Here is a 17,391-nt window from a genome sequence, read left to right as displayed (position 1 = left end):
AATTATTTTTCAAAGTGATTTCAAATATATCATTCCAAAGTTTAGTTTGTTTTGAATTGGAAAAGAGAAAGTATTGAAGTTAAATTATTATGTTTTGCCAGAATATAATGTGAATTCACCTGGTAATTGGCAATAAAGGTTTTTCTAAATTTATTACAGTACTTTATCTAATAAATGTGTAATTATCTAATTTACTAGTTTCTTTAAAATGCCGTATCTCTATCAAAACATTATTCATGTTGACTCCTTTCTGTCAATTATGTAATTTCACGCGTTTGGACATTTTGAAAATATGAATGGTCAGCTGTTAATAATCGGAACAAGAGAAACTTCAGGTTTTTTCGAAATTTCCAAGCACCTGCAACAAGCTGAGAACTGGGATATCCTAGAATTACAATTTTTAGTGCGAATGTAACATGATTTGCATAGACAATAATAGAAGTATTTAGAGGCTACTGGAGCCAATTTTTTTTCTCACAATATACTGTAGTTCTTTCTTTAGTTCTTTGCTTTTTCTTGGAAAAAATAATCTTACGATTTTGTCTGCAATAGGTAAATTCCTTTTTTTTTCAGAAATAATTACATACTATCAATGTCAGTTTCTTTTTGATATTACTTTTTATAACATGGGTTTAAGGATGTAGCCAATCATTTAGCTGAAATTAGTCACGTGTGCGCTCTTTATTTTTTCACTATGCATTTTGCACAATGCATTCACCATGTCATGCAATGTCGCAACATTGTAAATACCCTCGAGTGTACCGCATCTCCACTAACGCACTCTGACTTGTACATTATTTGTATAAAATTTTCTTCCTTGGCCATTTTTTTCTTCGTTTACAAGTTTCTTTTCTCTTCGGGAAGTCATTACACATAGCTTACTTTGCTCGTTCACACCTGTCGCGAAGATTTACACGGAATCGTCTGAAAAATTCTAAATCATCATACCATTAAAATGTCTTGCAAATCCATGTATTTCCTCTAGTATGGGTGTAACATGCCAAGATTAACAGCAGAATTTATAGATAGTCATATTTCTAGAGTTCTTTCATTTTTGTCTAGTATTATCTTCCCACGCCAGAAGGCTCCTGAGCTTTTTCCAGGCCTGGGTCAGTCATCAGAACTTCGGTATATAGATTTTTTTTTAATTTGGTAGTTTTTTCTTTGATATTTAAAATATACATACACTTTTATATTAGATTTAAAATGTGTTGTCTTTTTTACTGAATAAAAAATTTTGATTTTTGTTTCTCTGTTGGGAAATGGGAAGAGTAAGGTGTATTTTGGCCGAGAAAAGAGAGTCTATGAAAACAGTTGCTAATAAATATTGAGAGGCATGTAGCCAGTAGTTATCGAAAGAAAGAAAACATTTTTCTGTATAATATTTTTTTACAATTTATTGGTGTAAACTTCAATAATACTTATAGGATCAATACTGTTATTATGGTTCAAAACATATCTAGTAACCAAGAATAGAATACATCCTATATAAATAAATCACACTACCTTGCTATAGTTACCATAATGATTTATATACATGTTGATAGAATGGCTGTTATTGTTCAAAGAATTTTAATCAGGATAGTAAATTTAAAACAATGTCAATCAGTCATGAGCTATTGGTATGATTGATGTTCAATGCCTGCGGACCCCTTGTTGACCTTGTCTATAAATGGGGATTGTTGTATATGATTGATTCATATATAGCATTATTCACAAAAAGTTTTGGAAAAAATGTAACAAACTTTATATTATATATATCATTTAATGTCCAAAATGTCTAAAATTACAATAAAACATTTTCATGACAATCTGTTTTTCCCTTCTAAAAAAAAGCATAAATTTTATATTTGCTAAGTTAAAAATTAGAAAAGTATGTTTATGATTTAGTAGAATTTAGAAAAAAACTCACACACCACCAACAAGACCATCGCCAACTTTCATTTTTCCCCTAGAAGGATGCTTTGTGTCAAACTCTGCAACTGAACTCCTTCTTTGTCCAGGCTAGATGAGAGGCAGGAGAGGGGCTAAGATAAATTGAAGAAATTCTCTATGTTTCTGAGTGATTAACTGGGTTCCTCAAAAGTGTACTGAACCACCAGTTCCCATCCATGACTTTCTCTAGCACCAGAACATAGCCAAGTTCGAAAAGCTTTGAATCAAGGTGTTGATTTTATTGCTGTGGTCTTGATCATTTAACTCAACAATTATTCTTATATTATTATACAATACATTATTGAAGAAAAGCTTTGAATCAAGGTGTTGATTTTATTGCTATGGTCTTGATCACTTATCTTATTGAAGAAAAAAAAATTAGAGTGAAGTCTTTCATATTTGTGCTTCTTTAGTTTTAAATTCTGTTACTAGATTTCCATGCTAATTAATAATATGTTATATCTTACAGTTGGCCACAGCAAGCTTGGATGGTAAACTCTCCTTGTACAGTAGCCGATGCTGACACTTCTAGCAGATTTGATTTTTTAGGTAAAGAAATTTTCCTTTTATCTTTATTCTTTTTAAATTTTTGCATAAATATTTGCAAAAAAATTTTATCTGAAATAAAAATTATTTTTTTCCTTCTTTTATTTTTAGGTTACTATCTTTTTTTAAATATAATCATATGCCAATAATTTTTGCTATCTCTATTGTTCTAAACACATTGTTTGGTGAAAACATATACTTGTGTAAAACAGCACAAAGATGCTTTAAAAGACTACTCAAGTGATTAATCTTTCCTAACTCCAACCCGAAATGTATCAAAATTTGTATGGATTGCTTCTTTAGAAAAGACATACTGTAGGTCCTTACTCTTTCCCTTAAAGAAATTTAGATGGGCAAGGATCTGTGTCAGTGTTGAGAAGTAGAATTTTCACCAAGTCATTTGTGTAAAAGTACTGTCCTTAAATGTTTGTAGTCACATATAAAAGAATTTTTTTTAACCACAGTACAAATTGTTACGTGTAAAACTAGTGTTCATAATCCAAATTCGGGGAAAGAATGAAGCATAAAGTGTCTATATCTTGATTTTCTCTACAATTTATTGCACAACTTTTTTAGCTGGGGAAAAGGAATTCACCCTGCCCTGTACCATTAACCTGTACACCCCAGGTTAACCTGTATACCCCAGGTGTTACTGAAAGGTTTGTACGAGATGGTACTAGGTAAACATAGTCAACACTTATTCCTTCACGTCGTCCAGGCCTCCTCAGCTTGAGTCACATTATTTAGATCGTTATAGGTGAATAGTAGTTTAATTACATTTCCGCGGTTCACAAACACTTTGAAATTTACAACAGGTTGTCAATTGCACATTGGTTAATCTTAAATTGATTGAATTTTAATTGCGCTCCAAAAAAAAATCTTTGTAACAATCTTCTATATGCGAGTGAAATGATTTATCAGGCAAAAGCTAATTCTGCCACATTTATGTTGTAAGTCCTTCGCTTGTTGGCCTCTTCACCTTCTGTACTGTAGGTTATTTGGCATGATACTGTACTTCTTGTTTTGTAAATCATTTTGTCTGTATTATAAAACTGGGTGCCTTGTATATAAGGTTATAATAAACACCATGTTATTTTGTGAGTACCCCCACAAAGAGCTGACAATTGGTTTGAAATTCATGTTCGTTAAGTCTTGTTGTTTCAAGTACCAACACTAAAATGTTCTATTACGTTGTATGCCGCTATGATTCTATCTTTTATATTTGATGATCAAACACCAGATTGGTCGGATTAAATAATTACAATCATCTTCATCATCATAGTTCACTCAAATTTGTGATGATGAAGTATGACAAAATTCTCAATTTTGAGAGTTTCATTTGTATTTTTAAATAATTTTTGTCGTAATACTCAGATGCCATTTTCCATCCTTGTCAAAATTGACTTTTCTTGGCCTAAACCAGACTGGTTTTTTTCATCAGAGCAACTACTGATACCCATCCACCTATTAGAACTTTTCTTCTTCCCTTTAAAATGACAGACATTCCTCCTATCTCGGATTCCATGCTAAGACCTCGCGCTTCCTCCACTCTTTCCCTTTTCCATTTACTCTCTCTCACCTATAATGTCATTATTAACTCCTTTTCTGCTTTTCCGTATGATTAATAAATTGCACTCAATTGTAAATATACCAGTAGTATTTATATTGTGGTATAGCATACTAGGAAAGATACAAAATTTGATTAAAAACCTTTCCAAGACCATAAAGATGCTGCAATGGCTTAAATTTGTATAACAAACAAACAGCTTAAAGTAGGAAAAAGTGGAGAATTTAAATGCCATTTTGTCTATTATATTAGATTGAAGATGGTGGATGATTTTTAAAATGTGTAAAAGTTGTGAGTAATTTTTCATCACTTTTATTTGACAACTGAATCTTTCCTCTTCTGACATCTGCTGGGGTCTCAATAATTAATATCATATTTTAAGTTGATCATGAGTTTTATGAATCACAGTTGATGTGGTTTTCCTCATGGTTAAAAATAACTTACTGATTTCAATAAAGCTTGATCACATGGTCCTTATATCCACACTTTTATTAATGTTGACAAACAGAAAACCAATGATAATTGATCATATGATATTGATAAGATACTTCAATTATATGCAAATTATTATGCATGAAGGTCAAATATTTCTTTTTCAATATGTAGAAATATAGTACAAATGAATAATTTGTTGGGGGAAAAAGAGCAATATTGGTTCACATAAAATAAATCAATAGTGAGATACTGTAAAACCAAAGAAAATGTTCACATAGAACTTTCATCATGATGTCAGAAAGTGACAAGAAATCTGAATACATAATAAAACCAAACCATTTACATTGATCTATCTGATAACAAATTGTTGATTAGCTACCTAATTGTAACTGTGTAACCTATGGTTAAACTATGCGTAACCTAGGAAGACTAATATATTTCTCTGTCAGGCCTTCAGTCCCTTGTGTCCAGTCACCAATGGGCAGTGCTGGCTTGGCTCCAGTCTCTCCCTACTATTTGTCCCTTGGGTCGAGTCATACCTAGTGTTGGAGGATTTCCCCATTGGTTAGTCATCTCTGACTCTAAATTTTGTAACTATCGCACTCATATTTTGACTGTGGAGTAGTTATAAACAGTGCAGGTTTGTTTTTGAAAGGCAGGTTTGTTTTTGAACGCGAGGCTTATATTTGAACGCCAGCCATGTGGCGTGCACGATTTTTTCATAATATTGACAAAAGACTGAAAATGCAATAGAACTATCTATCTTACTGTTTAGTAGAGCTAATACTGAATGGCATGTGATACAAATCAAGGCAATTAGCATACACTCAGGTGATACAGCAGACACATGTTATTTATTTTTTGCAATAACACAAGGGAAATTGATAGTGTGCCAACATGATGAAATGCTTAATAGGAAGAAATGTATATACACCTTTTGCGCACTTAATTGCGATGTAGGTATCTCCCATGTAATAATATTTTTGATATAAAGCAAATGCACTTATAGTTAGCTAATGAGAAGCGGAAGTTTTTACCCCAGAGATGCTATACATCAACACTAATTACTATCACTTATATAGACATACAATCCGCCCCAACTTTCTATATTTTAAGCATTTTTCCAAATGCAGAACATATGGTTCCACCCACATTCGGTGTCATACGTACTGTACGTTATTAAGTAATATTTAGGTTAATGTGCGGATATGTATATTGCACATGTTTAACAAAATAAATGTTGAACTGGTGAATAAAGTGCCAACAACTATTATTAAAATTATGCTGCGTAAGGATGGATCTATTTAGTCAGGAGGGGGAGGGAACCTTTTAAATGCAAAGGTAGTTAAGAGTTTATTTATTTATTTATTTGATTTCAACAATATGTTGATTACGAGGGTGGTCCATCCAACCGAAGCTGATCATTAGGAACGCTCACAAAAATACAATATGACAAGACATAAACATGCAACGATAACAATTTATTTCAAAAATAAAAATATAACAGACAATATTTTATTTCAATTTAAATAAATTTAAGTAAAGTAAAGTATTGAATAATATTAAAATTACAAAATAACCAACAAAAGTTGGGAATTTGTTAAGGCCCTGACAGCTTGCCACCAAGAGGAAGCATTTTCCAAGTCTTACAGGAGAAGATACAATTTTTCAAGGGCAACACAAATCCCTAGCAAGTGTTATCACCTAACACATGGGCCTACAGAATCCCCTGCCACAAATGTCATATTTTCATAGATTTTGTTGATGATAGTAATTTTACAAAATAATCTAACTATACTTTTTGTTTTATCCCTTGTCTGTTAATATTTAATAAAACTTTATTTAGTAATGACGCACTGCCAATACTGAATAGATTAGTTTTATCCAATCAAGTGTAATATTCTAATTAGTAATTTGCATAGTATAACATCTTCATTTCCTGAATAAATTATCTAAAATAAACAACAAGGATAAATTTATTATTTCCAATCATCAATCATAAAAAACAAACACACATTGAATTTAGTTTTAACATTCATTTATTTTAAATAATTAATTTCAAAGTACAGGTCTAGACAGACTAAGCTTCAAAATAAATAATGTAAATGTAATCTAACAAATCTTAATTTTTAAAAATATATAAAGTTTACTTTTCATTTTGTTATGATACAACATTACAAATAATATAAACTTAAAATTTATGTCAAGTGACTAGACATCGCATCAAAAACTTCTAATTTAAAATCCATTTAATTTAACTCTTCTGTTTTTTGAGTAGTAATATGTCGGATGTTTAATTTAGTTATCATCGTCAATGTCAGAAATGTTATGTTTTTACTAAGCTGCGCTTTGTAAACAACACTTGTATCTTCCTAAAATGTTTGATTTTTAATTAGAATGTTTTATTTTTAAAGTTATTTGTACTGTGAATCATTTCATTGGCTGTCATCAACATTTGCTCTCTCGCTGCCCTTTAAACAGGAGCTAGATTTTTTACCATCACTGCTTTGAGACCGACTGTGGGTAACATTCCCTGGCCTGGAGGATTAATTTAACTTCTCAGAAAGCTCCCATCAAGTTCTAATAATGGATGTACATCTAGATATATCAAGGCTTCAGAAGTAAAATTTGCCAGATATAAAAGTAGTTTAGGACTGTTGTTACCTTTCAGATGTAAAGACATAATTGTATGAGAGTACGTAAGAGTATGTAAACCATGCTAATCATTATTATTTTCATCCCTCCCCCACCAAAAAACACTGATAATATAGTCCAAGATGTGATAAAAGCAATATTTATTTTCTACAGTTGAAAGGTTTGCGCAAGGTTTTTGGAGGTTTGCAATAACAATATCAATATGCAATCTCAAAAGCAAATTGTGAATCAGTCCAGGCCTGTACTTTAGGCCTGGTATTCATTAGTCTGCTATGGGGATTTCCCTATGACTCAATGCCTCAATTAGCCTTCAATTCCAACAGGAGCGCGAATTATGGAAAGATTACATTATGATTAAACCTGGATTTTTTTTTAATGCGATGGGAATATTGATAATGTCTCTGTGATTATCAACATTTGAGGCTGTAATTCTTTATGAAGTATTTTGATTATGGACATATTTTTATGTGTAATTTTGAAATTTTATACAACATTATATAACACTTAGTTTGGCAGCGTTGCACTAATATTATAGTGATGTTGTATCCATTTTTAATTTAATTGCATATGATAATATTGGATAGTCTGTTTCTGCTGGAATGAAAAAAGTTCTGTAAAATATCCATAATTACTATGAAAATTGTGGACGTTCAGACTGGAGATAAATGCATGGAGGAAACTGAAATGGTGAATAGTTTTTTTTTCAGCTACCAAATTCATTATTTATATGGTTTAATAGCCTTAAAAATATTCTTTGATGTGTTGTGATTTTCTTTTTAAATAGCCCCTTTTGGTAATAAAAGAATACCTGTTGAAATGACACGAAAAACGGCAACTTAATTGGTTTATAGCAAGTTGAGAACTCTATTCTGTTCTAATTTTAGATCTTGTTAAATTATGAAACATTGAAGGAAAAACCACTTTCTCCATCAATGTGAATGGGGTAAGTCATGTGATTGAACGTCATGTGACTGATGGCTATAAATACATCTGATTTAATCTAATATAATCCTTCACTTTGGGATGGATTAAAACTAGCCACAACATCCTGTCAAAGGTCATGACATGAATTGTAATTTCTTTTCTTGCATGTATTGTAAACTGTAATTTAGACAAATTTTGGAAAAACAACATAGGAATTATAATTCCAATTTTTTTTTATAGTTTTGAGCATAAACAAGTGACATTTTAATGTTAGCTTCCACAACGTATGCCACACTTCTGTCTCTGTACATCTTTAAAAAAAAACACCCATGCCTTTCTAAAATGCATGATTTTGTGCCTTTACACAAATTTGGAAAACCAAAAAAGAAAGGATTAGAGTTGTCGTGGATGTATTCTTGGCTTTATAAATGCATAATAAATGTTATTGTATGCGAGAGTTAATAATCTGCACGTAAAAATGATCAATGATAATCTAAACACATAATTCGCAGAAATACCGCTAAAATTGGAGACAATCTATGGATGCAGCGACAACATGTCTACATTTCTAAATTGAGGCGATTTAGCTTTTTGGCATCTGAATTGTACTCACCTTCTGAAATCTTGTAACTATACTTTCTTTGATTTCAATTCAATGTATAAGTGTCATTGTAGTGGTATAGGGTCAGGGCTTTGGGGGTATGGTTTGAATGTGAACATTTATGTAGGTAATATCGTTAATAATTTTTAAAAAAATTAATTTAATTAAACCAATACATCTACAATTTAAGTAAAATTAACTTGAAATTGGGAAAGAATGTAACAATTGGAACGTCATTATTGGGAGTTTAGAACAGATACCTTTATTATACTAGCCTTTACTGTACTCCTAAATCACTATGCTGTTCACACTGAGGTACTTTCTGACTTCTCCAATGTGTTTGAGACTATGTTGCAGTCATTTTCCATAGGATATGTTTTTCATTTCTTTAAAAACGACTAAACATGCATTTGGCAATTCACAGCCATTTTTCCATGTCACACATTCAGCAGGTCGCAGAGAGGTCAAAGTAGTTTTGGTATTATCAGCTAATATTTTTTAAATAATATAATTATTACAAAAAAGAGAATTTTGCTTCAGATATAATTAAAAAATGTGAAAATAAGATTGTTTTCCATACTTCCAAAAAAAGGGGGTTGATTTTAAACTTTTTTATACAGTATATTTATCTTCTGCTTGTTTTGATGTCACGTCTGCATTCTATGATCTATGATATTTGTATGACACTTCTAACTCACACAAAATAATATTTCATAATTCAATTTATTATTTATTATATTTAAATGCATTATATTAAGCTCAAGTGCTGAAAAATTGGCTTTATCGCAATTGAATCTCTGAATCTGAAATATTAAAGCATTTTGATCAAATACAGATCATCATATTTAATCATAGTTTATACTCAATTATATTCTTGCATATTTCTGTCTAGCAAATATAAATATGGATAATAGATAAAAACACACATGTTTATACATCTGTTTATGCTTTAGCAGCAGAAATGTCTGAGATACACTTTCTGGAAATGTTAAATAGAATGATAAGCAATGAACATAATTATTGTCTACAAGAACAAACAAGTGTTTTTTGTGATATTGTTGAAGAGCAATACAATAAATTAAATTATTTAAAAATGTGAAGTACAATGTTTGTGTTTGGAGCCTGTTTCTACTGTATAATGTTGAACAACCGTCTAAATTGGATTTAATAGATTAAAAAAAAGATCATCAGAAAAAAACTTTATTCAAAATGCATAAAAAAAACTACACACTCACAAAAGTCCATAAAAAATAAAAAAAATTTTGTGAAAAAAGGAAAATGGGGAGTAAATAAACTTGGAACTTAATTCTGTTTATAGTGTATTATTAATTTGTTTCATATCATTTAATAATAAAAAAAATGTGCGGAATAGGACTTTGCCATTTAAAGCAGATTTACGAGAAATGTATCATCAGTTACTGTTTCAACTGGACCAATAAAATGTCTTGAATCTTGGTATGGACACAGGTAAGATATTAACAATTATCATTTCTGAGGAAGAAACCAGTATTTAAATCTAAATTTTGGCAACCATTTACTGAATTTATTTGATTCCATGCCTGACTTAACATCTTTTCATTATCCTTTATTTTCTTGAATGATTTAAATTTATTAGACAAAAAAACAATGGCAGGTTAAGAAAGAATATAGAGTGATAAGAACAAAGGTTTTGTCAGATAAAAAGCATAAATATTTCTGTTTGATGTGGAACTGTTATCGCAACAATTCACGTGCAAACGTTCATGGTTGGATAATTAATTGACACTTTTGCATTTAATTTCTTTAACTTCATAGCATTTAACAACTTTTATTCTAAAGTAGCTCATACCAAATCTCTAGATTATTCCAATTTTTTTTATAGATATTTTTATCTGATGGACAAGACTTTAAAAACATGTCATATTTCTGCCTTGTCATTTAGATTGATTATATAAGTATCTCCCAAGAGGAATAGATTGATTTCCCATTTTTGACCAAAACTTCAACTGTCCTAGGCGTATATGTGTAACCTCGCCCATCAACTTTGCTAAAGGTGATTAGGATAACTAAGATTAAGATTCTTGTTAAATTTTTTAACGGAACTTGAATGAAAACCTAAAATTTTAAAGTGTCAATTTAAGATGTTTTAATTGATATAAAATGGGGAAGCATTGACGTTTGGCAAGCAGCCAGATATTTTTTTGTTATGTTGAGAGTCCACTGCCTTTTGTACACAACCGATTTTACCAGTATTATTTTGCTTGATTAAAATAGTAAATTTTTATCAATATTTTCCATATACTTTATTAAAAAAGACTGGTACGTGTAATCTAAAAAATAGTAGAAAAATTGGTTTTTAGTACAAGTTACACATTTTTATAAATACAATCTTATATTCATTGACTACCCCTTTGTTGAAAAATTTAATATATTTTGATTGGCTATTATATAGGATATTGGTAAAGAGATAAAGCTAATTTTATAGCTCCATGGTAAAAATTTTATAAATTAATTTTCATGCTCACAATTTTGCAATTTTTTTTTTATAATACATGTTCCTTTTGGGAAATTGAATAACATGATTTTTCATCTGCTTGTAATTTAAATAATTTAAAAATTAGTTTATCTCTAAAACAAATTCCTGTATTCCAGCGGAGAATGTAATTTTTTAATGGTTTTTAAGTTGAATTGAGGACGTAATTGTCAAACTTACATTGGTGGATTATGTCTGACTACTCCAGTGAAGGGGAACCCCTCAGTGTTTTTCTGCTATCATGATGTGAAAACACTTGAAGAAAACCTGATATTTAAAAAAAAAATGTATTTGAACTTTGAAATTTTATATTTGTTGTAGAATTTATTGACTGCAGATCTACAATTTACAGCATTTTGATACAATTTTTACTGTTTAATCAATTCTTAATGTTTTGTGTTATATTTTTCATGTCGAGAGAACATTGGGTTTAATTATGTTACATCAAAAAAAAAAATGTCCCTCTTGAATAAAGCCCCCGAATATGAATTTAATTACAATATCAAATAATTTAACGCCAATATGGTGGTAACCTACAAAGGTGAGGGGTTATTAACATTTATTTCGAAAATATTTTATCTCCAATAATATAAATATTGAATAACTGATTTTTCGAATATATTATTTTTTTTTTCTTCCATTATTAAATCATGCAGAGGTGTTTTTCATCAAGGCCATACAATTTTAAAATGAGTAGTTTTCACAAATGTTGTAAACTTTTCTTTTATAGATGGTTTTTAAATGTTGCCAAGTAAAAGTCTACTGAGACAAAAAATATATTGGATTTATTAAAACTGTTCTTGTATTCTTATTTAAAAACGATAAAAATCATGTAATATGTCTGTCATTCTAGTTAATATTATCGGGGGATTTAACATCTCAGCCAAGTTTCCCCACCTACTGCTTCTGGTATTGATGATGATCAAAAATACCTGAAGCAAAATCAATTTACACTTATTATTTTTTATGTTTCAGACATATTTTGAAGATTTCTCTTCCCCTTATATGTCAGTATGTATCCTGGAATTAACTAAGAAATTGTTTAAATGGTTTCTCCATAGAGAGAACATAGCTGGGGAGATCAGACTTTCAATAATGTTGGACCTATGCTCTGGAACAATTTGCCTTTACATATTGGAAACTTGACATCATTGGACAGTTTTAAGTCACTTCTCAAAACTCACTTGATCTTATTTTCTTTTTGACAGTGCATGCAATGATTGTTGGAATGGTGCTTTAAAAATTGATTGATTTATTTGAAAACAAATAGAACTTTAGAAAACATCTAGAGAAAGTTTTTGTTCTATATAATGATTTGGCTTAATATTGTTAAAACAATATTACTGGCATTTATGGCATTTCATATACAAAATTATTTACTAAAAAAAAAATGTAATTTTTAAAAAATGTTTATATTATCTCTCTATAAGTCAAATCAATTTCGTTTCATATATTCCACTTCTTTCTTCTACAAAATTGAATAACTTGATTGAGACTGCAAAATGACATTCTCAAAGTCTGATTTTATTAATCTTCATTTTTCATCTTTAATTTCTATAGAAGTGTATCTAAGTTATTGACACCAACAGTCAGAAACATACGATTTCAATTCATTATCTACAACCAGCTTTCTTCGTGAAACATCTAGTTTCCACATTATGATTGACTGTTGGCGAGGGTTACAAATGTATGTCATACACTAACGAGTTAAAATGTTGTCTGCACGGTTTGCTGCAGATGTCATTCCACTGGTTGTTATAGCTCTTTTAACATTCATTTTGGCATACACATTAGACAGGTGTGTATAGACATTGTTCCGTTAGAAATGATGATTTTGGATGTTTTTTGCTCTACATTGTCCATTTTAATTTGTAAAGATAATTAACGATTTGGTTTTTTTCTGTCAAATTACCAGTGGACATTGGAGGACATTTTATTTAAGGACCTTTGGTTCGGTTGTTTATTCAAATAAAAAGTAATGTTAAAACCCATGGCCTTCCACAGTCTTTGTTCGCTGGATAATATAATCTGAAAACATTTTCTGCAGCATACGCTGTATTTGTTCAATTATACTCGGTTCAAAATGTGAATGCAGCATGTTTCATGAACGCCCCTAAAAATATGTTCATAATTCTGATTTTTTTTCTTGTGGTGTTTGCAACTATTTTCATAAATATGTTCTTCCGATATCTTTATTCTATCTCATAGTTTGTAAACTAATAAATCTTTGACAAGATGGTAGACAGAGGAGATATTCTATAACTGTCTCATTCTGTTAAATTATCGTCACCTCTGTCTACCTTTCTGAAAACTCACTATAGTCGGTGGTACACAAGTTCCAAGAACTATCTGAGCTGAAGTATTTATATTATTCATTTTTTTCCTACAACATTTAAACAGCCCACGTTATATAATTAAATATTTTTTTTGTTTGTTTATCTGGTTCAAACAAAGCGGGACGTCTCTATTGGGAAAGAAGTTCTAATACAGTGGGGGTGTATCTATTATTTATAATTATTATTTCTCTTATGTTTATTCGAATGTGTTCAATCACATTATGTAATATTGCATTTATAAAAAAAAAATGATGTTGATAGTTTGTGACAGACTTACTTCTTATCTCCACTCACAACAACCGTGAGTTTATTCAAATTGATTAGTTTGTGTAATTTGTAAGGTTATTATATGACCAATTCTTTCAACTGTTCACATTTGTCTGCTACCTGTGGGACCCTTTTTATTTCATTATTCAGCTGTAATGCGACCTTATATTGCACTTTGACCTTTATGAAGGGGGAATAAAAGGGTATGTCTGTTAGTGTTCTAAACTGTCAAATGTAGGGGAGTTTGTTTGTGCTTTTTCAGGTATGTTGACGGGTAGTCATTTCTGCTAAAACCTTTTCCTACTGTAGATCCCTCTAATCTTAACTGTTTCTGTAGATGTTTTTCTAAAATCTTGCTAACGCTAACTTTTCTATAGAATTTCTCCAAAAATTATTTTGTGGATCTTCCCTTATGATAACTTTTTCAATAGAATTCTTCCTACTATACTTTTACTCTGGTACAATACTCAAATACTAAAAAGTGTCAAAACTGATGTTTATATTTAATAGGTAGATTTAAATAGATGTCCTATTAATAAGTGACAGATTTCTATAAATCGCGACACAGAATATTGTAGTAAACAATCTAGTTACTGCATTAGAATAATTTGTGACTGTATAGAAAAATTTGTTTTTGGACTTATCCTCGCTATTTGTCCCTCTTGATCGTTTTTGAGAACTCTTCATTTGTAAATAGGCTAAATTTTAGTGATTAGTTCTTCTCTAAACTAGATTTTAATCTATTTATGGAAGGGAGCGCAAACAAAAACTTTGCAGAAGTGAGTTCCAATCCTCAACTACTCTTGATGCAAACAAAGTATCTTCTTTATTTATAATCTTAGTGTGGACCTTGACAACTTTAAAGTTGTTGTTCTAGCATCTGTTGTATTCCTTACTGTGATATAGTATTTTGTATGATTCATATAAAAATGTATTTGATGTGGTGTTTATACAGGTTACCAGTACTATAAGCCCAAAGGAATTTAAAAAATAGGACTTCAACATGTACAAACAAATATGATATCATCAAGACAGGGTCAGGTGAAGTACTAGAGTTATGTGATTTTCTAGGGAATTCAATGATGTCTAGAAAACGTCATACATCTTTCCTGTATCTTTCATTTGTAGATTTAAGAGGTTTAGTACTAAAAATGAAATTCATTTTAAGGGAAAATGTATACATTTTGTTATATAACTTGAAGTAGATTTTGGTTGGTACATGGTCAACTTAATAAAGTGTCATACTTCCCTCTCTGGTGAGTTTAGTATTATCCAGAACTGTATAGTAGATGCTGTCATGTTCCTTCATATTACAGTACTAGAGGATTACCCACTTCAATGGTCCATCTCACCCTTGGTCTTTGTGGACTGAGACTCAAGCCACTGAGCTAGAGCCATTTAAATAAGCTTTAAAGTCTAAAAAATAATCTAAATACTGTTTTTATGTTGGTTGTTGCTTAATATTTTTCTTTGACCTTGTTTGTGCATTTCAATTTGCTGTACAAAATAGGTATCTTTATAGTTATACACAAAACAAATATAGTTATTCTCAGCTGTTATGAAGAAACAAACGTAAAGTTCCACGTGGATATGTTTATATACGTGTCATCACATAACGCAGGGCAAGAGGAAATGTTAAATTTAGATCGGTTTACTTATTTGTTGAACGCAGACACATATATCAATCAAAGAGTAACAGTTAAACAATGATAAAACATTATTGAATTATAATCAAATGTATCATACTTTAAACTAACTGTTTGAATGAAATTGCTATAAATATACTTTATTTGTAAACAGTGTGTCTTGTATTTAGCACTTTGGTCTGTATAATTTGTTTGTTTGTTTATTTCTTAAATACTAATAATAATTTTTTAAACTACTGTCATTTTATAAGTCGTTTTAAAAACTACATAATCGTTACCTAATCCACTGATTGAATTTACATTTTCACTTGTCATCACAGTCACGATCCAAAACATTTTTAGTAATAGACAACTTTACATCGCGGAATTCATCGTTGCTTGTAAAATGTATTCTATCTGTCATTATGGTACGCAGGGGGTAACAAGACCTACTTAATATTGTATTGGGGCAATGGTGATATGACAATTTTTGCACTGCATTAAGTCTGTGAGTAATAGACAGGGTCTTCCTTCTCTCTGTTTGTAAATTGCTAGAAGGGACATAGGCTTTCCTAACCTCTCAGTGGATACTTAATGCCTCAGATTAATCTATGGTCTAAGATACTTTAGAAAGCCTTGTAAGGCTTTTCTAGCCACTCATTAGTAGGCCTCTTGATGCTTCAGACATTTCCTAATTCACTCTGTAAAGATACTTCACAAAGTCCTGAAAGGCTTTCCTAGCCTCTCAGTGGTAGGCCTCTTGATTCTTCAGACCCTTCCTAATTCAATGCTTAAAGATGTTCTTATCCATTTATGTTTAAAGACTATTCCTTTATTCATCAATGACATTCGTTTATCAATCAAATTGTTAAAATTCTTCGACAAAGGTCTGAAATTCTCTAATCTTCAGGGGTTCCATTCAGCAAATAAAAACCAATTAAAATCAAATTCTAACAAGTTTAATTTAATTTATGAATGATTGCATCCAATAGTGTAGATGTTTGACTGATCATAGGGGCATCAATGGGTAACTGTCTCTTAACGCTGCTACACACTAGGATGATGACGATTGGCGATAACTAGATAAACATATACTTTTCTTACATTAAAGAAATTAAACAAAATTTCATTCTAGAAATAACGGATAACCATTTATGCTGTCATTGATAAAGAATGATTTTTTAAAAATCCAATCAAATGACGTCATGATCGATAAAAACAATACACAATTGTTGTATCGTCAATTTCATTAGTTATCGTCGGTCATCGCAAAAAAATAAAAATTGATTTTTACAGAGCTCGACGAATGTAGTAGTGCATAATTTTACCAAATCAAAAGCTTCATAATATTTGTCACATGATTATTGAAACTTTGTATACTTCTTCCATCTGAGCCAAAATGTCCATCATTAAACTGAATCTGGCGCTATTTCACCATCATTCTCTTTAGTGATTCATTAGTGTCAACGCCTTTTGGTTTAATAACCTTCCATATTAATTTCCTTTACAGTATCTTATATGGATTCTTCTTTCACTTTATTTGCTAATTTAATTCCATTTTAATTTAATTTACAAATTAATTACATATTTATATGCAATACTAGGTCATTATCGCCTTTCTGGAAGAAACATTAGAAATAATTTGTCGGTTAATTTAAGGTGATTGACAGATTTTTTATGCCTTGTTGTTGGATGATGTCAGATTCAGTGTTCTGGTACTAAAGGGTGATTTGTTTAATACAGAACACAAATGGAAATGAACTTAAATAATTGCAAAATACACATACTTGTGATATTTTTTCATGAACAAGAGTTTGATATTAAAGATGATTTTTGTTTTAAATCTCAAAATGGATAGTTAAGGCCAATTTACACAGACGAGCGGTAACAGTAAGTGGAAAACCACGTAGCTTGCCGCACGTAGAATCTGTATCTATGCTAAGCGAAAACCACCCGTCTGTTCTGCGCTTTGGGCTATCATGTGATGC

General features: G+C 30.6%; 1 protein-coding gene across 1 annotated transcript in view; it reads left to right on the top strand.

The window, feature by feature from the left end:
- The window catches only part of LOC144851531 (WD repeat-containing protein 27-like), a 111,660-nt gene that overhangs the window by 63,620 nt on the left and 30,649 nt on the right, over positions 1–17,391 (top strand). Inside the window, exon 23 of the mRNA XM_078709044.1 lies at positions 2,405–2,484. Coding sequence (XP_078565170.1) covers positions 2,405–2,458 — 54 coding nt within the window. The 3' untranslated portion in view covers positions 2,459–2,484. The remainder of the gene's footprint in view (positions 1–2,404; positions 2,485–17,391) is intronic.

The sequence above is a fragment of the Antedon bifida genome, chromosome 9 (genome assembly GCF_963402885.1).
Source record: "Antedon bifida chromosome 9, ecAntBifi1.1, whole genome shotgun sequence".
Classification (NCBI taxonomy): Eukaryota; Metazoa; Echinodermata; class Crinoidea; order Comatulida; family Antedonidae; genus Antedon; species Antedon bifida.
This window is presented reverse-complemented; position numbering and strand designations above follow the sequence as displayed.